The following is a 23,091-nucleotide window of genomic DNA, read 5'->3' on the forward strand; positions in this document are numbered from 1 at the left end:
AGGGTAGACTAATTTTAATCTTAGTAAGTGCGCCATCAATCTATACTAATATTACCTATAAAAGTGACTGTTTGTTACGCTTTTACGGTAAAATAATAGACCGACATGCATGAAATTTGGAATGAAAATAGTTGACGATTCCGGGTCAAGAATAATTGACTAACTTTTTTTTAATCGATTCCCTTAAAAAAGTACGGGATAAAAATTGTTGATGGTTTTGTCGGCAGGCGAAACAGAGGACCTTATAATAGCTATGAATATTATAGGTATAAGATTAGAAGCCAGACAATCAACGGTAATAATTGTTACAGTCACTTATTTTCATGATAGTAGCTTTATTACCATTTTCAAAATATCACTATTTTCTGTCTAATCAATAAATTACAACATGTAACAAATTGCTATCGATTTTCATTTTAAACTAATTTCTTATTATTTTATAGTAAACTTGTTTCAGCGCTTGACTCTACTCATGAGGTTGGACAAAAAGAAGCTTAGGTTTTAATGTATGCTTATAAAATATGGGTCTGTCATTCTGCCGATAAGGAGGTGCTTTCGTGCAACAACACCATCAACATTGCTTATTTTTTCAAATTGTAGGTTTCAATTATTTGATCAAATTAAATTAAAATAGTTTTACAAAATAATATTAGCAAACAAATGCTATTATCACTTACCCTTAGGCAAGAACGCGAACATCAAGCTCGTCACAGCACATGTCGCATAGTTCACTATCATCGTCTTCTTCCTCCCGTATTTATCCAACACTATCACCACTACTATATACGCTGGTATCTCTACAATAACCACCAGCATAAAACTCACGTACTTGTTACCACTTAAAGAAATAGAATTGATCGACAACCCGTAGTAAACGAGGGAGCAAGTGAGCCATAAGAAGGAGCAAATTATCAAACGTTTCCATATGATACTCGATCGTATTGCTTTCGAGAACTGTGACTTATTGTCTGTCAGTACTTCTGTTCGGAGTAGGGGATCGCTCAACGCGTCGAGATCGAGTTTCGCGGGGTCCATGTTGTTGATTTTCGCCGCGCGTTTTAGAGTTTTGATGGCATCTTCTTTTCTGCCTTTGCTGAGCAACCAGCGGGCGCTTTCGTTCATTAGCCAGACGTACAAGCCCACTATGATTGCAGGACTGTATAGTATAAGGATGTATGTTCTCCAGTTGTTAATAACCCAGGCTAGGAGGTCGAGTATCACGAGCCCTACCACGAAGGCCATGTTACACATAGCGGAGATGAACACTCGCTGTTTTAGCCCCACAAGCTCGACCGCTGTGAAAAAAACATATGAGATTGAAAAAAAATTTTTCGATTGTAAAGCACTCTCTGATGCTTCGCATCATGAGTCGTGCAATTACATTAATCTTCGTTTATGTAATAACGCTGTTAAAATAATAAACTATTGCACTGACGTTATCCTATGTACGTAAGTATATTTTTTACATTTTATTTTCAAATTTAGATTAAACAAAAACGTTATAAAAACCTAATATTAAGAACATTTGCATTTAAATTACAATTGCAACAAAGTGACTAGAATGGTTTTTAGTTTTTGCAATTTAAACGAATACCTATTTAACCAATAATAGAAAACGTACCCAAAACATAAGCCGACGGGTACAATCCACCCCCCAGTGCCGCTTCAAAGAAATGCATTGACAAATACATATTATAATTCGGTGCAAACGCGCGTATAATGCCAAAGATGCAGCTGGCCGTCGCCGCCATACCCACAGCGGTCTTCCTCCCAAATTTGTCTGATAGAATGCCGGTAAACAACATGGCAACGAACATGCCGCTGTTGTGGACTGTACCAACCAGGGCTCGCTTCCATTCTTGGCAACCCAGGTCGAACTGAAAGGGAAAAGGTTATTATGATGGATAGATTACAATGGGAAATTTACAATCGAGAGCGTTGGCCCAACAAATGGTCGTCGATCTTTGCCGGCGTATGAATAAAAATCTACAATTTAGGCCCATCTACACTACCATGATTGCCTCTACTCGCCCAACGCTGCCCATTGTGAATAGGGTCCATTTCCTGAGGCTTTTGTATTTATATATTTAACGATGGCCAATCAAATTTTTTATGTACAAACTGATTTTGTTGTAAAAAGAGACAGGAAAAGTTATCTGTATTGAATCCTTTTGATTAGGTTCTAGATGTTTATATTCTTATTTCTTAATAATTTTATTACTTTAGTCATAATTTTCATGTGTCCTGAATATCATTAATTATCAAACAATCGTTTACTCAACGATGTCACAAATTAAATTTGCTAGTTATCACAATATGTGGAAAATTACAATTCTGGTATAGTAATTTTGAAAATCCTCCTCCTACCTCCATGATAAAACAAAATGTTTTTACAAAAGACGGTTGAATGTTTACTAAACACTTAGTATACAAGTCTCAACATTCTACCAATGGAAAACAGAACGAATCATTTTACAATAAAGCATCTCATACACTGTTTTAAGCACTATAGTTTGTTTTATTTATACTAAGTTTCCGCCTGTAATTACGATGACGTGCACTTAAATTTTCATGCTCTATTTCAATTGCTTCACTTTAGTTTTGACAATATTCTGTATCTTTTCTTAATGTAGAGAGAGTTAGAGTAACTTTCCCATTTATTATTGTGAATTCCCGTGTATACGGGGGGTTTTGTCAAATGCATTAGGTATGCATCTGTTTTACCGATAAGTTTTCTTAATTTTTCGACTGTATTTATAATACTCATTATTCTTACCTCCTTAACCAAAGATCCATTGAGTTCATACACATAACTGTCACAAGGTATAGTAACATTGGAGAATTCTTCAGGAAGACATTGTTCGACTGTGTTGTTGTTTTTGGGGGCGTATCGTAAGCAGCTGGCTGGTACATCCCTTTCTGAGTCGGTGGGTATAGCGTATTTCAGCCAGGATGTATCGTTGTATGTTTTTTCACAGCCATCGACTTCGCATCTAAAAATTATCTTGTAGTTAGTATTAATTTATAATTTTTGGACGAATAGTTATAATCATTTTACTAGGTACTTAGGATTTTCTTAAAATAAGGAATAAAATTAGTGTTGGTCGTCGTATCAAGACGACCTTATTCAAAAGCAAGATGAGATTTCGTTTAACAATTAAATGGATGTAATTGTTTATTATAGCTTGTTCACACGAGGTTATTAGTACCTAAATTAAACAATTTAATTTGATATTTAATCCAGTCAAATTCATATCCTCCGTAGTGTACTAGTATTGAAATAATGACGTTATAATAGAAAAGTGCATGATGTGCGATGTTATTTTTACCGCGTTGTTTTTAACCAGTAACAACTGAAATATTTATCTTTACATTCTTTTGCCTTAAGTTTTTAAATAATTTGGAAAATCCAAAAGTGCACGCCTCATAATTTTTTTTAATAAATACTTATTAATTATTATTTTTGTTTATTTAATAACAATTAAACCACATCGAATCAGACCCTGAAAAATGAAAGGGTTCTATTCCTGAGCATACTCAAGCGTAAGAGAAAAAAAAAGACTCGATTAGTAAAGTATTTCGGTCGCTATCGTGTTAACAAGAAAAAGGATCCGCACATACAGACACACGGACGTCCAAGACAGAACTTTTTTAAACTGTTTTTTAACTAGTTTAAATAACAAAAATGACATCAAAAATATCATGAACGTTAGAAATAGTGTTTTTTCTTAATATGTGTGTGTATGTATTATCTTACAAGTGCAATGTATGATACATAAAGACATTTTAAGTTTGAAAAATCAGATGTTTTGCGCGAAGTGACAGTAGTACCCACCTCAACGCTTCGCTTATGAGGCGTGCAATATGAAAATACTTTATTTTTTATATATCATCACTTACCATTCATATCTTACGGTTTTATAATAATATAGCAAAATACGAATGATACAAAATATTTGAAACAAAACAGTTCACCACAGACATTATCACAGACTAAACAAGCAATATTAGTCACGACCTATTTTTAAATTCTTTATGATTTAAATAAACGAAAACAATAAAATTTAAAATAAATAAGTCCATATCTAATCTACGTTCACTGACTATTATTATCATTGCTCTAAGACACGCTTATCAGCCAACCTAAATTATATTATCTGTGCCATTAATTTTTATCATACTTTAACGACATGACTAATCTATACAATGAGAAGATTTACTAATGTCTATAAGATAATTGGAGTGGATAAGAATTTTTTGAAGATGATCGTTAAAGAGTTATCTATATCTATCTGTGTCTATAAAAAACTAGTTGTTCGCCCCGGCTCCACCTGGGTTTGTAAGATTTGCAAATTATAAAAAGCTCAAATACTTAATACAAACCAAAAATCATTAAAAGCCGTTCAGCTATTTTTGAGTTTTAGGTGGTAAAACAGACAAGACTTTCTTTTCAACTGATTTGAAAAAATTAGGCTCTCAATTTGACTGTATTTTGAAGTCTTTAAGTCTTTTCTTCAAGTATATAAATGACACATAATATACATTTATTTTCTCGTTAATTATTATACAGATTTGTCGAATGTATGTTTCATCGCGATACGTGCAGTGGAACGCAGGTGCAGAGAGTCGTCAGAATGTGTTGGAATTTCGATTTCTGAACGATGCAGATGGTATTATGTAAGTTTACGTTAATTATACCGTTAGTTTAATTTATTTGTTGTAATTTGTATGGATACATCAGAACTCAGAAGCACTGAAAGTTTTGGATTCTCATGCCGTTCAAATCTATACTTTAATATTATAAAGCTGAAGAGTTATGTTTGTTTGAACGCGCTAATCTCAACAACTACTGGTCCGATTTGAAAAATTATTTCGGTGTTGGATAGCCCATTTATCGAGGAAGGCTTATAGACTATTATTTCATCACGCTAAGACCAACAGAAGTGGAGCCTCGCGGGTGAAACCGCGGAGCGCAGCTAGTAAATTATAAACTGCTTATCTACTCAGACAGACACGTATGATTCTAAATATATAAACGTACGGAAATATTAAAAATTTTACCGCAAAATTACGATTTTATCTTAAACGATACTACTTATTTTGAAATAGCACATAATAAATGGAAAAATAAAAAGCTAAGAATAATCAACTAAGGTCATGTTAGAATATTTTATTTATTGCCCGAGAAAAAATATTCAACGTAAGAATACATTTAAATATCTCATCACGGAATGCATCTAATATTATTGTTTAAAAACATCTGTTAAATAAATAAATAAGTACTTAAGAAATAAAATGAATACGATAAATATTTAAAATACAGATTAATCCGAATGTATTAGTAGTATTTTGAAGTCTTTCAGCCACGTTTGAAGAAATATCTAATTATTTTTCAAAGAGCGTATTATACACATCTAGAAGGGGGATATTAGAAAACGCATTTACATTTGAGACTCTTCTTTTACAAAGTATATCCTAGAAGGTTATTAGAGAACGCAATCACATTTGAAACTTCTTTTTCTGCGTTCCAAAGATTTCACTCCAAAAAAACTTACCGATAAATCTGCTGCTGCGCTTCAAAAATGAAACCGCACTCGTAGAAGCTGCTCAAAAGCACGGGGAATAGTAAAAGGACGAAATTCAATAGGTTGTAACGTCCATACGGGCCCAAGCTTTCGAGCACCGCGTCCAAATTGATTTCTTTCTTGTCCGCCATCTTGTCGCCTGCGAATGGAATGAATGCTTTAACTTCGATAGGTTTTAAGTGATTTTAAAACGCATTTAACTCGGAACGTGAAACGTTTAACAGTTTTGTGTTTTAAAAGGATTGATTCGATTTAAAAGTTTACGGTCGGTGTTTGGTGATGGAATCAGAAGTGGTTTAGAATTTAGAGCAAGTGCGATGTTTTGAACAGAATTTGCAATTTCCCAAACATGCAGTGTCTGCACTATGCAGTATGAATCAAATTCACCAATTAAAAGTAATATTTCAAGCAGCTCTATCATTTAATTAATTTAAAACTAGAGGTCCGCCCCGGCTTCGCCCGTGGTACATATTTCGCAATAAAAGGTAGCCTATGTCCTTTCTCGGGTATCAAAATATGTATCTCTATACCAAATTTCATGCAAATTGGTTCAGTAGTTTAGGCGTGATTGAGTAACAGACAGACAGACAGAGTTACTTTCGCATTTATAATATTAGTATGAATATACGTCTACTCTACTATCATGACTTTATCTTTCGGTTGGATGTATTTTTTGTCTAACTTTAAACTAAGAGAATTAGAATAGGTATATTTTAATTTTTGACATACTTATTCCCACTTCACCTAGATTAACAATTTAAATACTTATATTTTATCTTCTAAGAAAAGATATGTAAGTAAAAACAATGTGCCCTGCAATCTACGTAAACATACATAAATAATGACAAAACGAAATCGCGTTAAGGCGATTAACACACGGTGCCGCGTCAGCGGTTCTCAAGTTGCATTGGTTTCTATTAAATCCGTTGATACCAAACACACATACACCGCCCGACCGCGCGGTCGAACGGTCCGTTCCTCGTAAGGATTCACTGCCAACCGCCGCGGTGCGCGGTGCCGTGTGTTAATCGCCTAAGGGTTGACGAAACTTGAAGTAAAGTCACAAACGGCCATTTTCTTTTATGGCGATGTTTGATGCAGTGCACTGTGCGATTAAACTTGTATGAATCATTATTCTGTAGCCGTGAGCGCCGCGTGGGACGGGCTTAGGCTCGTTACAGGCGAACGACTATAATATTTTCTAAGTCTCTTGTATTGTATTGAGAACGTCTAAATCTGAATGAAGTAAGTTGAAACATCAAAATAAAGGAATCAGGTCGATTATTCAAGTAGGTACTCTAAATAGCGGACTGTGTGCTTGTTGTAGAGTTAAAATAATAATTTTTAGATTAAAGGAACTTTTGTCTAAGCATTGAAATAACGATTTATAATATAATATAATATAATGTTATATAGTATACTTTTCAAACTTAACTATGATCAACTTAAATTAAGTAAAATGGTTTTATTTTATGGCAGAGTAGGGCAAAATGAGTCATAGAGTCTACATGAACTTTTTGTAAAATGAATATATTAAGATAATTTTATTGTATCCAAATATGTGCCCTGCTAAACATATATATAATATTTTGAAATGTATTGTTTTAATTCAAAAGTCGTTACTTATAACATGCCCTTATTTCTAGTACATTCTGTCGTACTTCTGTTCTACACAAGTTCGGTTGTACTTCAATTAGACTCGTCGCAAAATGCTAGCTTTGATCAGTGGGTTAATTCACCACTTGACCCGTTTGGGATTAGCTGCAGGGTTAATAGAATTTAATTCGTTTTAGTTGCGTTTTTGCGATTATTGGACCGTCTGAAATGTGCCTAATTGGTGGTATGAGCAGTTTTAAATATTGTTATTTGAATATTATATATGGGAATTATTTTAATCTATAAAAAAACATGCGTGTAACACAATTTCGTACAAGATAATTGTTCACATTTAAACTGAAGAAAACAGATGATAAATGTAGAATACATTTAAAATAAATAAAATAAATAAATAAAACATTTATTGATAACAAACGAAAAAAGAAAAAGATGTACAAGCCACACAGAAACAGAAAAAAGTAATAAGAAAACATGGTAAAAAAACTTAAAACTAACGCAAAATAATTACACAATTAAAAACTTACAACCTAAAAATAAAAAACAAGTACTGTGCGGCAACGTCTGTTATCAAAAGGGGCTTCTCAGTATAAAGCTGCAGTGACTTTTGAGTCAACTGGCAGCACTGATTTTCAGAAACCCCTGTAATTAATTCAGAACCCCATTTAATATTGTAATGTGTATAATTTTAAAAGTCGAGGTCATTGTCATTCAAACTGATCAAATAATTCGTTATCTAAATAACCCTGTTGCATAATAAGCTACAACTTGTTCAATGTATTATTCAATCGATTTTTATTTAAAGTCGATAATTATGAAGATGCTTCCTTAACAACAAGATAAGCGCTAATCACTCCATAGTAAAACGAAGTCTCTTTCTCTGTCACTATGGCCCTATAATTATAAGCTTATATCTTTAAAACTACGCAACGGATTTTGATGCGGTTTTTTTAATAGATAGAGTGATTCAAGAGGAAGGTTTTAAAGTGAAACTTTTATTACATCGTCTCAAACTTTTTGGTCTGTGTAGCGCATGTCGCGTGTATCGCGACCCGACCGTCACACGACATGCGCTACACAAAGCAGTGTTTGGAACAAGTTCGGAACCGTTCGAACAGTTTCACTTTTACCGTGGTTTCATAAAACCACACAACATTTTTATTAGTATTTAATTTATTACGTTTTAGACACAGCGGGCGAAGACGCGGGCGGAAAGGTAGTAAATTGATAAAATCCAGTGGTATTTTTTTCAAACGAAAATAACTAATGATAAGAAATCATGTCCCATTTCACAAAGTATATCTTCTTTAACACAATCGTGATTGAAAAATTGTTTTCACATGCGTTAATATGATTCTCAATTCTTTCGATTGCTTTCAACCATTATTCACATCCATGCTACGTTGTGACGTTGCATAATATGGGTTGTTGAATACAGTACCGTAGCGTAGCGTAGTTATGGGGCCCTGTCTTGAAATTGGAGCCCACAAGTTTATTAATCTAATATAAAACTGAAGACTGTGTTGGCTTGAATTTTAGGAACCACGGGTTAGATTTGAAAAATGTTTTCACTGTTAGATAGTCCATTTATCTAGGAAGGCTATTGGCTATATATTATCACGCTAAGTCCAATAGGAGCGGAGCAATGCGGTGAAATCCGTGCGGCACAGCTAGTCATAAATATTTATCCAACTTTTTTTAAATGTCGATTGTCGGTATTAGTTTTTAAAGCTAGCTTTTTTGGTAATTAGGTACTTACTATTAAGAAACGTGGGGCCTTATTTTAGGGGCCCCGGTAGCTACGCCCCTGCTTGAATAGTTAACATAGAGCCTTCGATCGTGATTGGTTAGTTTGATCGCGTTTGGTAATTGTTTTAGAGGTTGCTATGACGTCTTTATAATATGAAAGTATAGGACCACAGGACACATTTATTTATGTCAAATGCACGTTTTTAACCATAGCGAATGAGCCGAAATGTCTTGACCGATTTTTATGAAATTTGGTTTTGCTTGTTGTTTGGTTGGCAGATATGTTGTATACTATGACGGTTTTTTAGTTTAAGTGATAGAGGTATTTTGGAAAAACAATGTTTGCTTTTTTACATCCAATAGATCGATTTAATAGACGGAATTGGAATGTTTTTTTTATAAAAGAGGACTGAAGCTAGTTATATGTAATCAACTAGTCAAAATTTATTAACGTTTTTATACAATTCTGAAGTTAATTAAGAGCTTAATTAAAAGAAAATAATTGACTACACTTGCTTTTGCTGTAGTATTCAGATTATAGAAAATATAATATATTTGATCGGCTATCTTGCTCAATACCGATTCAAAGAATAATAAATATATTTGTAATTTAATTAATATTAAAATATATTTTGAGAAAACAGAACCTAATTTGCATAAATTAATTTATTTACTATTGTTATCAATAATAATCTATTCTCAAGGGTTCTATGAACTTCTCGAACATTTTTGCTCTAGGCAAAATTTGTACTTAAATTGTAAGTTGTAATCGACAGCTGTATTTTATGCTTAAACAATGGAATGTGGAAAATAACGTGATAATGTTAGTTAAGGCGTTACCCGGCAATTTCGACTATGTTCAACCTCTATAAAGTCTGGTACAACATAAAGCACAATACCGAAAAAAATATATAAAATAGGATGGTCTTTGATCTTTAATTGCTCGCGAGGAATTTTTTCCAAAGTTAATAGATTTCTAGAAAAAAAATGTGCCGTGGTCATCGATTTTTCCGCAAATCTTATATATAAAAATGAATCGCAAAATGTGTTGGTAAGCGCATAACTCGAGAACGGCTAAACCGATTTCGATAATTCTTTTTTTATTATATGCCTTGAAGTACGAGGATGGTTTTTATGTAGAGAAAACGTAAATATGTACCACGGGCGAAGCCGGGGCGGACCGCTAGTACTCTATAAACTTCGTAACCTGCTGACTTAGAGCTCTGAAAATTTTATGTTTAATAAATTATCAGTTACACAACAGTCCCTGACGAGGATTTTTTGTTTCACTGATTGGTATCTTTTTAAATACAAAATGCGAGGAAAAAAGAAGGTGCAGCGGGAGAGGTTTGAGATCCGTCAAGTATGGTCAAGGTTATTAGCGCATGTATAAGCCTTAATAATATGTTTGTAAATAAATAAATGCTGAAGGTAATGTCTATATTCAAAATAATTGCTATATTGTTGTCATTATTTCGGGTATAACGATTTAGGTGTTTACAGAAAATTGCTGCAATAAAACCATACTATTAAAATAAATACTAAAGTATCTCAGTTTCTATTAAATCTTGGTTGAATAATTTTTGATGGGTTTTAACTTTTAACATATAGACAGATGAAATTGTCGAAATAGACGCAATAACCTAAACGAATCCGCCCGTTAAGTTAGTATAATATAAATTATTCACAACAGTCACGCTTCACCATAATATATATCTTTTATAATAGTTCAAAGAACAATAGTTTTCGTCTCGTTTATGATTTTCTATAACCATTTGCGTAAAAGTGAAAACATGCGCCATTGTGACGTTTATGGTCATAAATATGAATTTTATCATTGTTTCTTGTTGTCTATGGGAAATCACAATATTTATGAAGAGTACAAACTGAATTGATGTGTAAATAGTAATGGTAACGATAGAAATAATTTAGACTTACATCACGACATACCTAGTATAAAACAAAGTCGCTTTCGTTGTCTCTATGTCCCTTTTATATGCTTAAATCTTTAAAACTACGCAATGGATTTTGATGCGGTTTTGCGGATTAGTTTATGCGGTAAATTATTAAAACCAAATAAATACATTTTCTGATCATTTAAGATTGCCAAAATATAGTCCATGCTATTTTCGAACAATCGGAACCCTACATAAAAAATGACGAATTAAGAACTTTTTCCTCCTTTATTCAAAGTCGGATAAAAGCGGACGTGCAACAAGCTAGCACCATATTGAATCGATTGTCGCAGTTGATCCTTATCTATCAGGTCAAGGATTCGAATCTCACACTAGGAAACTATATTTTATGACTTCACTTCTCTATAGAATTAAACTGATCTACGATCAACAGACACAAACAATGGAAATTTCCTATGAAACAGACGCAGAAATAATAAAAAATAACTAGGTACGTTAAAAAAACCGACTTCAAAAACGGAAAAGTAAAAAATAAAAAAGATTTGATATTATTAATTAGGTACTGTATTATTTAGATGTGCTATTTACTAAATAGGTTTGATGTCGGTGCCAAGCCAATGTAAAACTTACGTAGGTACTAGGTAGTAGTAATTTTGTAAACCGGGCTAAAAGTGCTTAGCTGGTGAAGGTCTTCTCGCAAAAGTAAAAACGACTGAACCGATTTTGGTGCACTTTAGTTAAAATATGGAAACTCTTTGAAACAACAAAAAGTCGAGGTTTCGGAAATATTGCACGCCTCATAAGCGAAGCGTTGAGGTGGGTACTACTGTCACTTCGCGCAAAACATCTGATTTTTCAAACTTAAAATGTCTTTATGTATCATACATTGCACTTGTAAGATAATACATACACACACATATTAAGAAAAAACACTATTTTTAACGTTCATGATATTTTTGATGTCATTTTTGTTATTTAAACTAGTTAAAAAACAGTTTAAAAAAGTTCTGTCTTGGACGTCCGTGTGTCTGTATGTGCGGATCCTTTTTCTTGTTAACACGATAGCGACCGAAATACTTTACTAATCGAGTCTTTTTTTTTCTCTTACGCTTGAGTATGCTCAGGAATAGAACCCTTTCATTTTTCAGGGTCTGATTCGATGTGGTTTAATTGTTATTAAATAAACAAAAATAATAATTAATAAATATTTATTAAAAAAAAATTATGAGGTGTGCACTTTTGGATTTTCCAAATTATTTTTAGAATTAAATCAAAGGCTTTAAATTCGCAAAAAAAACCGAATTTATAAATATAGTCATAGCTTTTAAACATTTTATATGAGAAAAGTATTTAAAACTAAAGCTTAGATAAAACAAGAGCAACTTTGTAGCTTATCAATATATTAAATTACATTTTATAACTCATAACAATTTCTTGGTCTGTCTGTTCATTGTTTGATCATAAATCTTTCAAATTTAATTTCATTTTCATCTCTCATAATTTATTGATACGTTATATGATACTTGAAATACAATAATGTATTGTATTAAAAATGCCGTTTTAGTTGTAATTTATTACGATAATATATTCGTATGTTTAGTGATTCCTCAGTCCAAAAATACTGTATCGATTTCATTGAAGTTCTCTCAAAATATCTTGGCATTAAAATTACATATTTAGCAAGCTTTTTTGAAATATTATTTAGTTAAATTTAAACAAACAAAACACAGTCTTTTGTTTAAACATTGTTAATAGCTTTAATGCATAAAAGATTTTATACGTAGGTGCATTGGTACTTAGTTTAAAATTTACTAATTTCAACTAAATATTTTCGTATAGGATTGATTCAAAATTCGCCAGAATATAAATTTTCCATTAAAAGTTAAAACCATGAAGCTGTTGCATGTGATGAATTGTATTATGTATAATATGAACATAATAGGTAGATACCTATATGTTTAATTTTTCTTTAAACGAAGTCAAGGTGGTCTTCTCTTAATGCAACGAGTTTAAAAGCCCTTTATTTCTACAAAGGCTTAAGAAGGAAATATTATTATTAAGTAGTTTAATAGATAGGCTAGGCTCTTAATTAAATAGTCGAAGACTAAAATATAAGTGTTTTTTGTGTTTTTGTACTTTGACCTTTTTTGTTTTAATTTGACCTTAACGTTCATAATCTAGCTTCCGCCCACGACTTTGTACGTGCATCCCCGTTTTTCCCCGTTTCCGCAAGAATTTCGGGAAATCCTTTCTTAGCGGATGCCTACGTCCTAACATCTACCTGCATGCCAAATTTCAGCCCGATAAGTCCAGTGGTTTGGGCTGTGGGTTGATAGATCACTATATCAGTCACCTTTGAGTTTTATATACAATAGATTAAAGATAAAAATGTAAAGGTTTAAATTATTGTCATTTGTGACGTATGAGACTTTCATTCATAAATTAAATTTTATTTTCTGCAATTGTTATTTTAAATTATTTGTGTATTACACCTTCTGTTTCAGAATTAGGTCGAGATTAAATCATTGCTTGATATAAAATTTGTGAAATATTAATTAATATCGTTATTTTTAACGACTTGTCCAATCATATTAAGAACAAAGGCGCTTTATTTTTGACTGTCATAATGAAACTGGTTCAACTCATTTCAAACTAAATTAATAAATATTTGTTTATTACTACTAAGTTATAGATAAATGGGTCAGCATATTTGTAATAATAAGCTTTTTTTACAGCTTTCTGGTAATATGCTCTATTTAATTTTTCTCCCCGTTATCTAATAATATGACAAAAATAATGTGTGAAAATGTATCTAACTCAAAAAGAATCAATTACGTTATCTGACAAATTATCAGCAAATGGTGAAAGTGGCTCTAATTTTTCTCGATTAATAAAAATGCATAATTCACTTCTTTTCATTAATCTGTATTTACTTGCAACATGATATTAAAACAAAGGTTTTTAAAAGGTTTATCATTAAAAGCAACCCTCAGGGAATTATAACTAAGAATGCCTGTCTATTTAAAACAATTCATCCTTGTAAATAAATCATAACTCTATTGTCAATACAAAGAATTGTGCTAATTTTCCCGTGTTTTTGCATATTGAGGTCGCGGATTTTACTATCAAAATAACGGTATGCATAACGTGGACACGATGTCGTTGCGTGGTCTAAGCCCCTTCGTACACAATGATAGTATCTATACATATAATAAAATCGTAGGAAAGCCAAAAATGTACATTGAATATTTTTTTAAAGAATCCCTGAATCTACAATTGATATCGAAGCAAAAAATATAGTTTAAGAATCTGTTGTTTGCTGTAGTCTGTTTGTTTGTATGTCCGGGATAAACTCAAAAAGTACCTACGGCATGGATTTACTTCAAATTTTACATGAATATTACTAACAGGTCGGGTCAACATATTATCACGCTAAGACCAGCAGGAGTGGAGTTAATGTATAAAATTCTTGTGACTGGTTTGAAGTTAAACTCCTCCGAAAAGGCTAAAATCGATAGGGATATTATTATCTGTGCTAGCTGCTAATGCCTCGTGTACGAAGGGCCTTATTGACTGATGCGTTTATGTAAGCGTGGTATTCATTTAATGTAATGAATTGGTTCTGCATAGGAATTTGTATGTAGTATGTTTAATGTATATGGGTGCTCTTCTGTATAATAACTTGTATTTTTAATCAATAGTGTAAGCATACGTTTTGCAACCAAACTATTTTGTAGCGCATTGTATTGTAAATCAGTTGTATATGTTTGATGTGTTTTTACACCAAAATGGTTGTAGCGATTTTGATTAATTCTAGCAGAAAGATCTTGATCATATTCCTCTTTTTTATTAAAAAATACAGTTTTATTGGTGTAATAGGGAGAGGCTGTCAAGTAACGTCCATGAGAGAAGCCGCAGGAGCAAAGTTAGTGCAAAATGAAATATTATTGTGTACTATCCTTGACCCATCCGTGAGATATAGCTTTAATACCGTCTTCGCTCATTTATCATAATTATCGGGGCTTACCCATAATCGTAATGGATTAAAAATAATTGCGGTGGTGTTGTTTAGAAAAAGATAAACGCATTGTTTCTATATTTGTGAATTTTATGTGCCTTCTAATATATTCTATTTATCATTATAATACTGTTATTTTTTATATTATCGATTTTATTTAAATGTCTACACGTTATAAAATATGATAAACAGCTTAGCAAAATTTTTCTGATTTCTTTTTTACCTACAGCAGGATTACCAAGCCGCCAATGTAATTAATATCGAGCGAACTCAAAACAACAAAAGAACATACTTACATAATATTACCTAACAAAATAATCATTAATGTATTCCTAACAATTGGATTAAACAAATTCTTATAAAAATGAATAATAATAACAAAGGCATGTTGCAATCTGAAAATACACATCCCAAGGGCGTGAAGTCAGGACCGAGTCATATCCAAACGCTCCAATCCGCACGAATTTCACGTCATAAAGGACGGAAGTCAAAATTGTTGATGAAACCTTGCAACAATGGATGCGACTCATTGTATAGAAACTATTGTCGAATGACAAACGATATTTTTTTCTCACAAATGTTATTTTGGGAGAGTTCAAGAACCGTTCGCCAGATGACGATGCGATTGCAACGATACGATAGAAATAACTACTGGGTAATGCTGCACGTCTTTTGTTTTACTGAGTCTTATTTTTGAATATGTATTTTAATAAAGGGAAGTATTAAGATCGGGAAGACAATGGCAAAGTTAAAAAATATTGATAATAACAAAATAATAATAAACAATTATTCATTAAAAATTGTTATTGGTTAAAATATCTGTTTAATTTAGGGGTTGTCATAGTTTTATTTAATCTTGAGATTAAAATAAGAACTTTGGTTTTTCATCATACATATAGGTAAGTAATGATAAACGAATAAGCGTAAAACTGGGAGCTGAGAGGTCCTTGGTGGTCCAAAGGCACAGATTAGATACTCCAAAGGTGAGGGTTAGTAAGCTAACAAAAGAAAGAAAGTAGAAGGATCACAGCAAGGGTCAGAAAGAGGATCAACGACTTGTAAATAAAATAAACAGTGAAAATTGAAATGCATGTTTCTTCTTCGAGAATTTATAATAAGCACATTTTTAACTTTCAATATGCTTATTATAAAGTGAAATAAAAGAGATGGCCAGTAAATGAAAAAAATTAATTTGTCGACAACAAAGGTTCATCAACTTTGTACTAAACGTAAATATTTACAAAAAAAGACCGTTTCAAAATTAAATTTTTGATATTATGTATTTCCATTTATGAAACAGGCAGATTTTTTTTATATTTTTTTCTTTGCTATTATAGACTCTGCTTTTATGGTTACATAATATGTATGTATTGAACTTGGGACATTTTCTTCTATTCATGTGGGATGATAAGATGAGAAGAATGGTTAATTTATGTTTCTGAACGTGTATAAGATTAGTTTCTGAACGATGATTAGAATGGAAGAACGAAAGACTATGAGTGAATGTGAAGCAGAGAGCGAATGAGGAATGATCTTTCTCTTTCATTGGGATCGTGGGTGAAGACGGCTGTTTCTCTGTTAAAGAATTTTCTAAAAATTAAGATTGTGGTCTGAAAATAAATCTCAAGAAGTTCAAAGTGTTTTTCATTTAGCTCCGATCCTACATTCATACATAATCTTATGTATAATACCAATAATTAATACATACAAAAACCTTAACCCAAGATAACTAAAGTACCTAAGTATTAAGTATTAACCTTATTTTAGTTCCGTATAGTTTAAGACTTCCGTTTCTACAGCGTAATGTTCCTAGTATCCTTTGGCCTCATAGTAAACGTATTGTTAAGGTTAAGTATTATCACAGAAATTATAAATAATTTGGAAAATCCAAAAGTGCACGCCTCATCATTTTTTTTTAATAAATATTTATTAATTATTATTTTTGTTTATTTAATAACAATTAAACCACATCGAATCAGACCCTGAAAAATGAAAGGGTTCTATTCCTGAGCATACTCAAGCGTAAGAGAAAAAAAAAGACTCGATTAGTAAAGTATTTCGGTCGCTATCGTGTTAACAAGAAAAAGGATCCGCACATACAGACACACGGACGTCCAAGACAGAACTTTTTTAAACTGTTTTTTAACTAGTTTAAATAACAAAAATGACATCAAAAATATCATGAACGTTAAAAATAGTGTTTTTTCTTAATATGTGTGTGTATGTATTATCTTACAAGTGCAATGTATGATACATAAAGACATTTTAAGTTTGAAAAATCAGATGTTTTGCGCGAAGTGACAGTAGTACCCACCTCAACGCTTCGCTTATGAGGCGTGCAATAAGTGAAGTCCGGTGTCCCCTAGAAGGGGTAAGGGGCAGATGCATTGGGTACACATCTGTTTCACTGATCGATTTTCTTCAGGGACAAGTAGGTTATCAGCCTTCTGTGTCCTGCCTGACCGAGAAATTATTCCTCGTCTCCACCGGGAATTGAACTGAGTGGGGTTTTACGTTCACGCGTCAACTACTGTATCAAGGAGGCAGTCGAAATGCTTTATACTTGACTAGCGGTTTTACACGTATTGCTCCGCTCATATTGCTCTTAGCGTGTTGATATATAGCCTATAGCCTTCCTCGATAAATGGGCTATATAACACCTAAATAATTTTTGAAATCGGACCAGTAGTTCCTGAGATTAGCGCGCTCAAAGAAACAAACTCTTCAGCTTCATAATATTAGCACAGACGATATTAATTCATTTCTACGTAGTATTAATTATGTATTAACTAAGCCAATAAATAACTTTACCAAGGATTAACATCGAATATACAAATCAAATGCCTGATTCAGAATAATAACAACTTTTTTAAATGCATTTTAAAATAATTACGGCGCCTATGATAATTAATTGAAAATTGTTTACCTGTCTGACTATTTATGAGCTGATTTTATAAATTTCTAAACTATCTCAAGAAATATCCCGTAAAACTAGTAAATAGATGATGTTATAAGTAGAAATTTCAGAAAATTTTATGTTTGAAAAACATTAGAGCCCAAATATTAAACGATTTTCAACGAATACCAAATACATAGAGATAAAGTCCAAATCACGGAATAGATAAATCTGTTCCGTGGTCCAAATTAATAAAAAGCTCTAGTTATATAGAGTATTTTAACTCAGTTGCTTTTATTTACCTCATTTGGTGTAACATAATTCTTATAACATAGTAATTACCTGGCTTTTAATGTATACTTGACAGTCAATTATTATTCGAATACGTGAAATCTTAAGATAACCGAATATTTTTCAATAAAATTTTTAAAAACAATGAATATAAAGCCAGGAACGTCTAAATATTGCATTATGGGCTCAGTATTGATAAAAACAGGCTAAAATTTAAATGCAATTTAATTATAATAATTAATTTAATTAAACAGTACAGAAATATACTGAGAAATATGACTCAGGGTGTAGTGTCATCCAATGCATTTATGGAGTCGCAAGGTTAGAATCAGATGTAAAACATATTATGCAGCGCGATTTCTACATTTTTAATCAATTTTTTATCCGAATTTGCCAGAAGGAGGATGATTTTTGAAAAGTAAATAATTACTTCATCTATCATCTTTACTTTACTTCAATTGACTGGACCAGATAAATCATATTAAGACAATCAATATGTTGTTCGCTGTGCATTCATTGAATATGCAATAAATAATAATCTAACTTATTTCCTTCGGGATAGAGTCCAGAGTTCTCTCAGCACTTTCAGTTTCATAATGTACTCTTAATTTGCAACTTTATATCGAAAAACGTTCCAGAAATTTTTACATTTATTTGTTCTTCGAATCCAAAAACTAATGCAATATACCTAAGTCTGGAAAAATAATTATTATAACTTTATTATCAAGATTTTATGTAGGTACACGTCATGTTAAAAAAATTTGGATTTTGGACGCAGTACATTTTTTTATTTTTTTTTATTGTAGATAGGAAAGCGCGTACATAATTTCAAATTTTCAATATGTTTTATGATTTGTTATCTACTCATCAGACGCATTACATTTATTAAATTAATGTAGGTACCTATGTTGTAATCGTCTATCGCACAAAAAAATAATATAATGGCTCTGGGAAAATTGTTTTAAGGATCAAATGGTACGGTTTTATGGAGCACTCTAACAACCATTTTTTTTTCTTAATTTATTTTCAGCTTAGCAAGAAATATAAAAAAACATCAAGATGGATGGAAAATATCTTTCGTCTCATACAAATATTTTATCGCGACCAAAATTACCTATGAGCTCTACACATATCTCTACATGCTCACCCATCTAAGTATCAAAGTTTATCAAAAATCATCTAGCGAATAAATCGTGAATACTGAAAACGTATACAAACAGTTGCTTTTGTCTTCATAATATCAATCCAAAATAGTTACTTTACTATCACTAAATAGGTAGTAGGTACCCATATAGTACCTCTATACCTACCTATATAAAACAAATCGATTTCCGCCGTGTGTGTGTCTGTATGCTTAGATCTTTAAAATGACATAACAGATTTTGATGTTTTTTTATATAGATAGAGTGATTCAAGAGGAAGGCTTAAAATTTATTAGGTTTTAGACAAAGCAGGCGAAGCCGCGGGTAAAAGCTAGTAAGTAATAAATTATTTGAAATATTGAATACTGAAAAACTCGCTTCGATAGTGAGAATTTATCATGAATACAAATTTTATGGTAGGTATAATTAATTAGCAATGCAGTTGAATATGCATGAAAATAATATTTAAAGGCAAAAACTTTTTGTATTATACTTTACGAGAAAATATTTTTAAATAAATTAACATCTTTGAGATTTAACAATTCTATTTTCTAACTGCAATTAATAAGATTTAAAAAATTACGTTATTTTTACTTCAATCAATTATCTACAAAAATTGATTTTAAAAATAAAATAGCTCTACCTCTCTATTTTTACGTTTTTTCTATATTACATATTTTGAAATATAGCTTGAACTATATTTTAATTATATTTATACTTATTAATTTCAAAACCTTTTTTTAAATATTTTCGTAGGCAAGATGCATCTTGTTTTTAATACCTAAATTCTAATTTGTAGTCTTATGCGACTCTACAAAATGTAGGTTTCAATTGAAAATTAAGTTACTTGCACTTTTTAAAGTTTAATTATCTAAGTGTGTACGTGAAAAGGTGAAAACTATGAAAAAATATTGTTTATGAAGCAAATTATATTACGTACCTGTTATAAAAATTACTACGTGATAAACACGAGAATTCTTTACAACAGAATATGATAGAAATTGGCCATGAGGATGCAGCATGCAACAGATACGAATTGCATATTCACCTTTCAGTTTTTCCTTGTTAACCTATTTAATCCAATTTGCAAAACGCGTATGCTCTGTCATCCAAAACACTGCCCTAAATTACCTTAACGTATCCAATATACCGTATTTGATAACTTAAACAGTACTTTTATCCAACATGGGATCTAATTTAGAAACTAAGTACTCACCTGTAATACTTCTAGCTAATTATAGATGAAAAAACACAATATTGTAACCTAAAAAAAACACGCGTATGCACTTTATTGATACAGAATTGATTTTAAAAGGGATTTTTTGTTAATTTATAACCGGCACGGACGACGCACATGTATCTTTACGCGAGGGGTATCCACCACTGATTGGTCGAAAGCGAGTCACTACGAACTCGACGTCATTTTTATGGCGCGACGCGCGTACGCAGACACATCACACAAACGATACTAACGTCTTACTGCTATACATTGCTGGTTATGTTAGAAGCCATGTTAGTAATGTAGCTAGTCACGCCGCAATGGATTATGTTTGAATAATTGTAGTCATGTTGCAAACATTGACATAATTATGGATGGAATGCACCATATGGCTGAATGCATCGAGATGCGATGTGGGGGTTTATTTTAAAATGTTTGTGATTAAACAATAACCTATTGTTATCGGGACCGGGAGTTGTAATATCCCATAGCGATTAGCTTTTGTGTACGGATAAAGCATTCAGTTGTTTTGTTAGGGTATTTTCAGTTGTTAGTTTTATGGGCGTTTTGTGACAATGATTGGATGAAACAGCTACTTTACTGATCTGATGTAGTGTTGACAATTTACTCATGATGAATTACCTATGTACGTGAAGTTATTTTTTTATTATGTGAAGGAATGTTATTTTTAAATATTATATTATTTTAAGGCTCTACCTCGGTTTAAACTTCTGCTTTAGTTACCCAATTAAAATCGATCGAGTCATAATTATTAATCAGGGTTGCTGGTCAAAACTGGCGACAACGAGCGAACGACCGGGCTCAGTGGCGTGCCATGACTGAGGCCTATGTCCAGCAGTGGACAAGTGTTTAGGCTGACAATGAGATGATGATGATGATGAGTCATAAATTAGTTGAAATAATAATACTGGTTATAAATATGTGATAGGACATGCAGAAAGTGTCTTATAAAATAAAAACAAGTAAAATACCTATCTCAAATTATTTTTTGTAGAGTTTTGACGAGAGAGTACACGTTTTTTTCATATTTCTTTATATCTAGCTATCCGCCCGCGGCTTCCGGGATAAAACCTATCCTATGTCCTTTCTCGGGTATCAAAATATCTCTATACCAAATTTCATGCAAATTGGTTCTGTAGTTAAGGCGTGATTGAGTAACAGACAGACAGACAGAGTTACTTTCGCATTTATAATATTAGTATGGATGATGACTTATTATGTGTCAAAGTTAATTAATTTTAAATAACTCGCAACAGTACTTAAAGATAAACAAGCGCCTACATAAATGAGTAATGTTGAATATATGCTATTTGTAAGCTGAGTTTAACTTAGGTATTTACTCGGTCTAACCCTATTAGGACTGCTAAATTATGTAAATTTATACTACATTTTTGGAATTCAATGTGAGTTTTTAGGCACATAACTTAGTTTGTTAAAATGTCACTTTAACACTTATTTAATTTATTTATTACTTTAAATGTGTTAAAAATTTAGATGTTATCTACAAACTTTTTAAGCCGAGACTTAAGAAATACTTATGAATAATAATTGTAATAAATAATATTATAATATACCTATATTAACTGATAATGTGGTAAATGAAACTATTTTATGACGATTCAAAAGTGCTTCTAGAAGAAGTCAAATTGAATAAATAAATGTTTGAGTTTGAATGATTGTACCTAATAACAAAATAGTCTCTCACTTATTCACCATCCAAAAAATAAATGTAAAGTATCAAGGAAACCAAATGATAAGTAAACTCAAACTCAAACATTTATTTATTCAATTAGACTTCTTCCAGAAGCACATTTGAATCGTCATTACATTCTTTAAATTTACCACCGATTCGGAAAGTAGATTAGCCTATTTTTTGTTGACGCTGCAGGGACATAGGCTTCGAAGGTAATCCACTGTAATGGCCAATTGTGAGTTATTAGATATCACACGTCGTCGAATTTTCTGGTATTCAGAAACCATATTTATGGAATAGTGTGTGTTGTGGTTATATGCAAAAAAATTGGAATCACTTTAATTTTTTATATGTTCGAGTAGTATCGAATCTTCTACCTTTTGATTTTTTAAGGCCGTAACCACTGATCTACCAATGCTGCTCCATTCAGTTGTTATTATAACATTTAAAAACTAGGTAATGAAAATGATGAAATAAGTAGATAAGGGGTTATGAGTAGGGTAAAATCGCACCATAGAGTCACCATGATAGAGCTAGTTAGATAGAAAAAGGAGATTATTTTTATCCAGTTCTTTTGGTACTTAAGTATATAATTTAGTACATTGTTATAAAACAGAGTTTTTTATGAAACTAAAACTTAATTTCACACCATTTTCGGAAATTTGTAGAATTGTAAATAAGTTGGCTTCCGGTTCCGGCTGTCGTACAGTGAGGACGTTGTTCAGTGCTTCCCGAAAGAAATAATTACAAACTCAGTGCAAAAGAGGAAAAACAACCAAAAAGTGGAATATACTAATTAAGAACACACTTCAGGCAAGATAAGCTATACATTGTGTGATTAATACAACGATTACTTTGTGATTATTACAAGTTAAGTGAAACAGGTAGTAAGCATAACCTTATCGAACAAGTGAATTGTCACTTGTCACTGACAAATGCCAACAAGT

The 23,091-nt window shown here is 32.0% G+C and overlaps 1 protein-coding gene across 1 annotated transcript in view; it reads right to left on the reverse strand.

Annotated features, from left to right (window-relative positions):
* Positions 1-20,612, reverse strand: part of LOC149479815 (organic cation transporter protein-like) — a 37,669-nt gene extending 17,057 nt beyond the window's left edge. Inside the window, exons 1-5 of the mRNA XM_089707407.1 lie at positions 20,428-20,612; positions 5,556-5,724; positions 2,777-2,993; positions 1,622-1,877; positions 678-1,295 (exon numbers count right to left, since the gene is read on the reverse strand). Coding sequence (XP_089563533.1) covers positions 678-1,295; positions 1,622-1,877; positions 2,777-2,993; positions 5,556-5,716 — 1,252 coding nt within the window. The 5' untranslated portion in view covers positions 5,717-5,724; positions 20,428-20,612. The remainder of the gene's footprint in view (positions 1-677; positions 1,296-1,621; positions 1,878-2,776; positions 2,994-5,555; positions 5,725-20,427) is intronic.
* Positions 20,613-23,091: the final 2,479 nt, after the last annotated feature.

This window comes from Colias philodice, chromosome 19 (assembly GCF_061535455.1).
Source record: "Colias philodice isolate Cphi_HAF_F1 chromosome 19, ilColPhil1 Martin Lab GWU primary, whole genome shotgun sequence".
Lineage (NCBI taxonomy): Eukaryota > Metazoa > Arthropoda > Insecta > Lepidoptera > Pieridae > Colias > Colias philodice.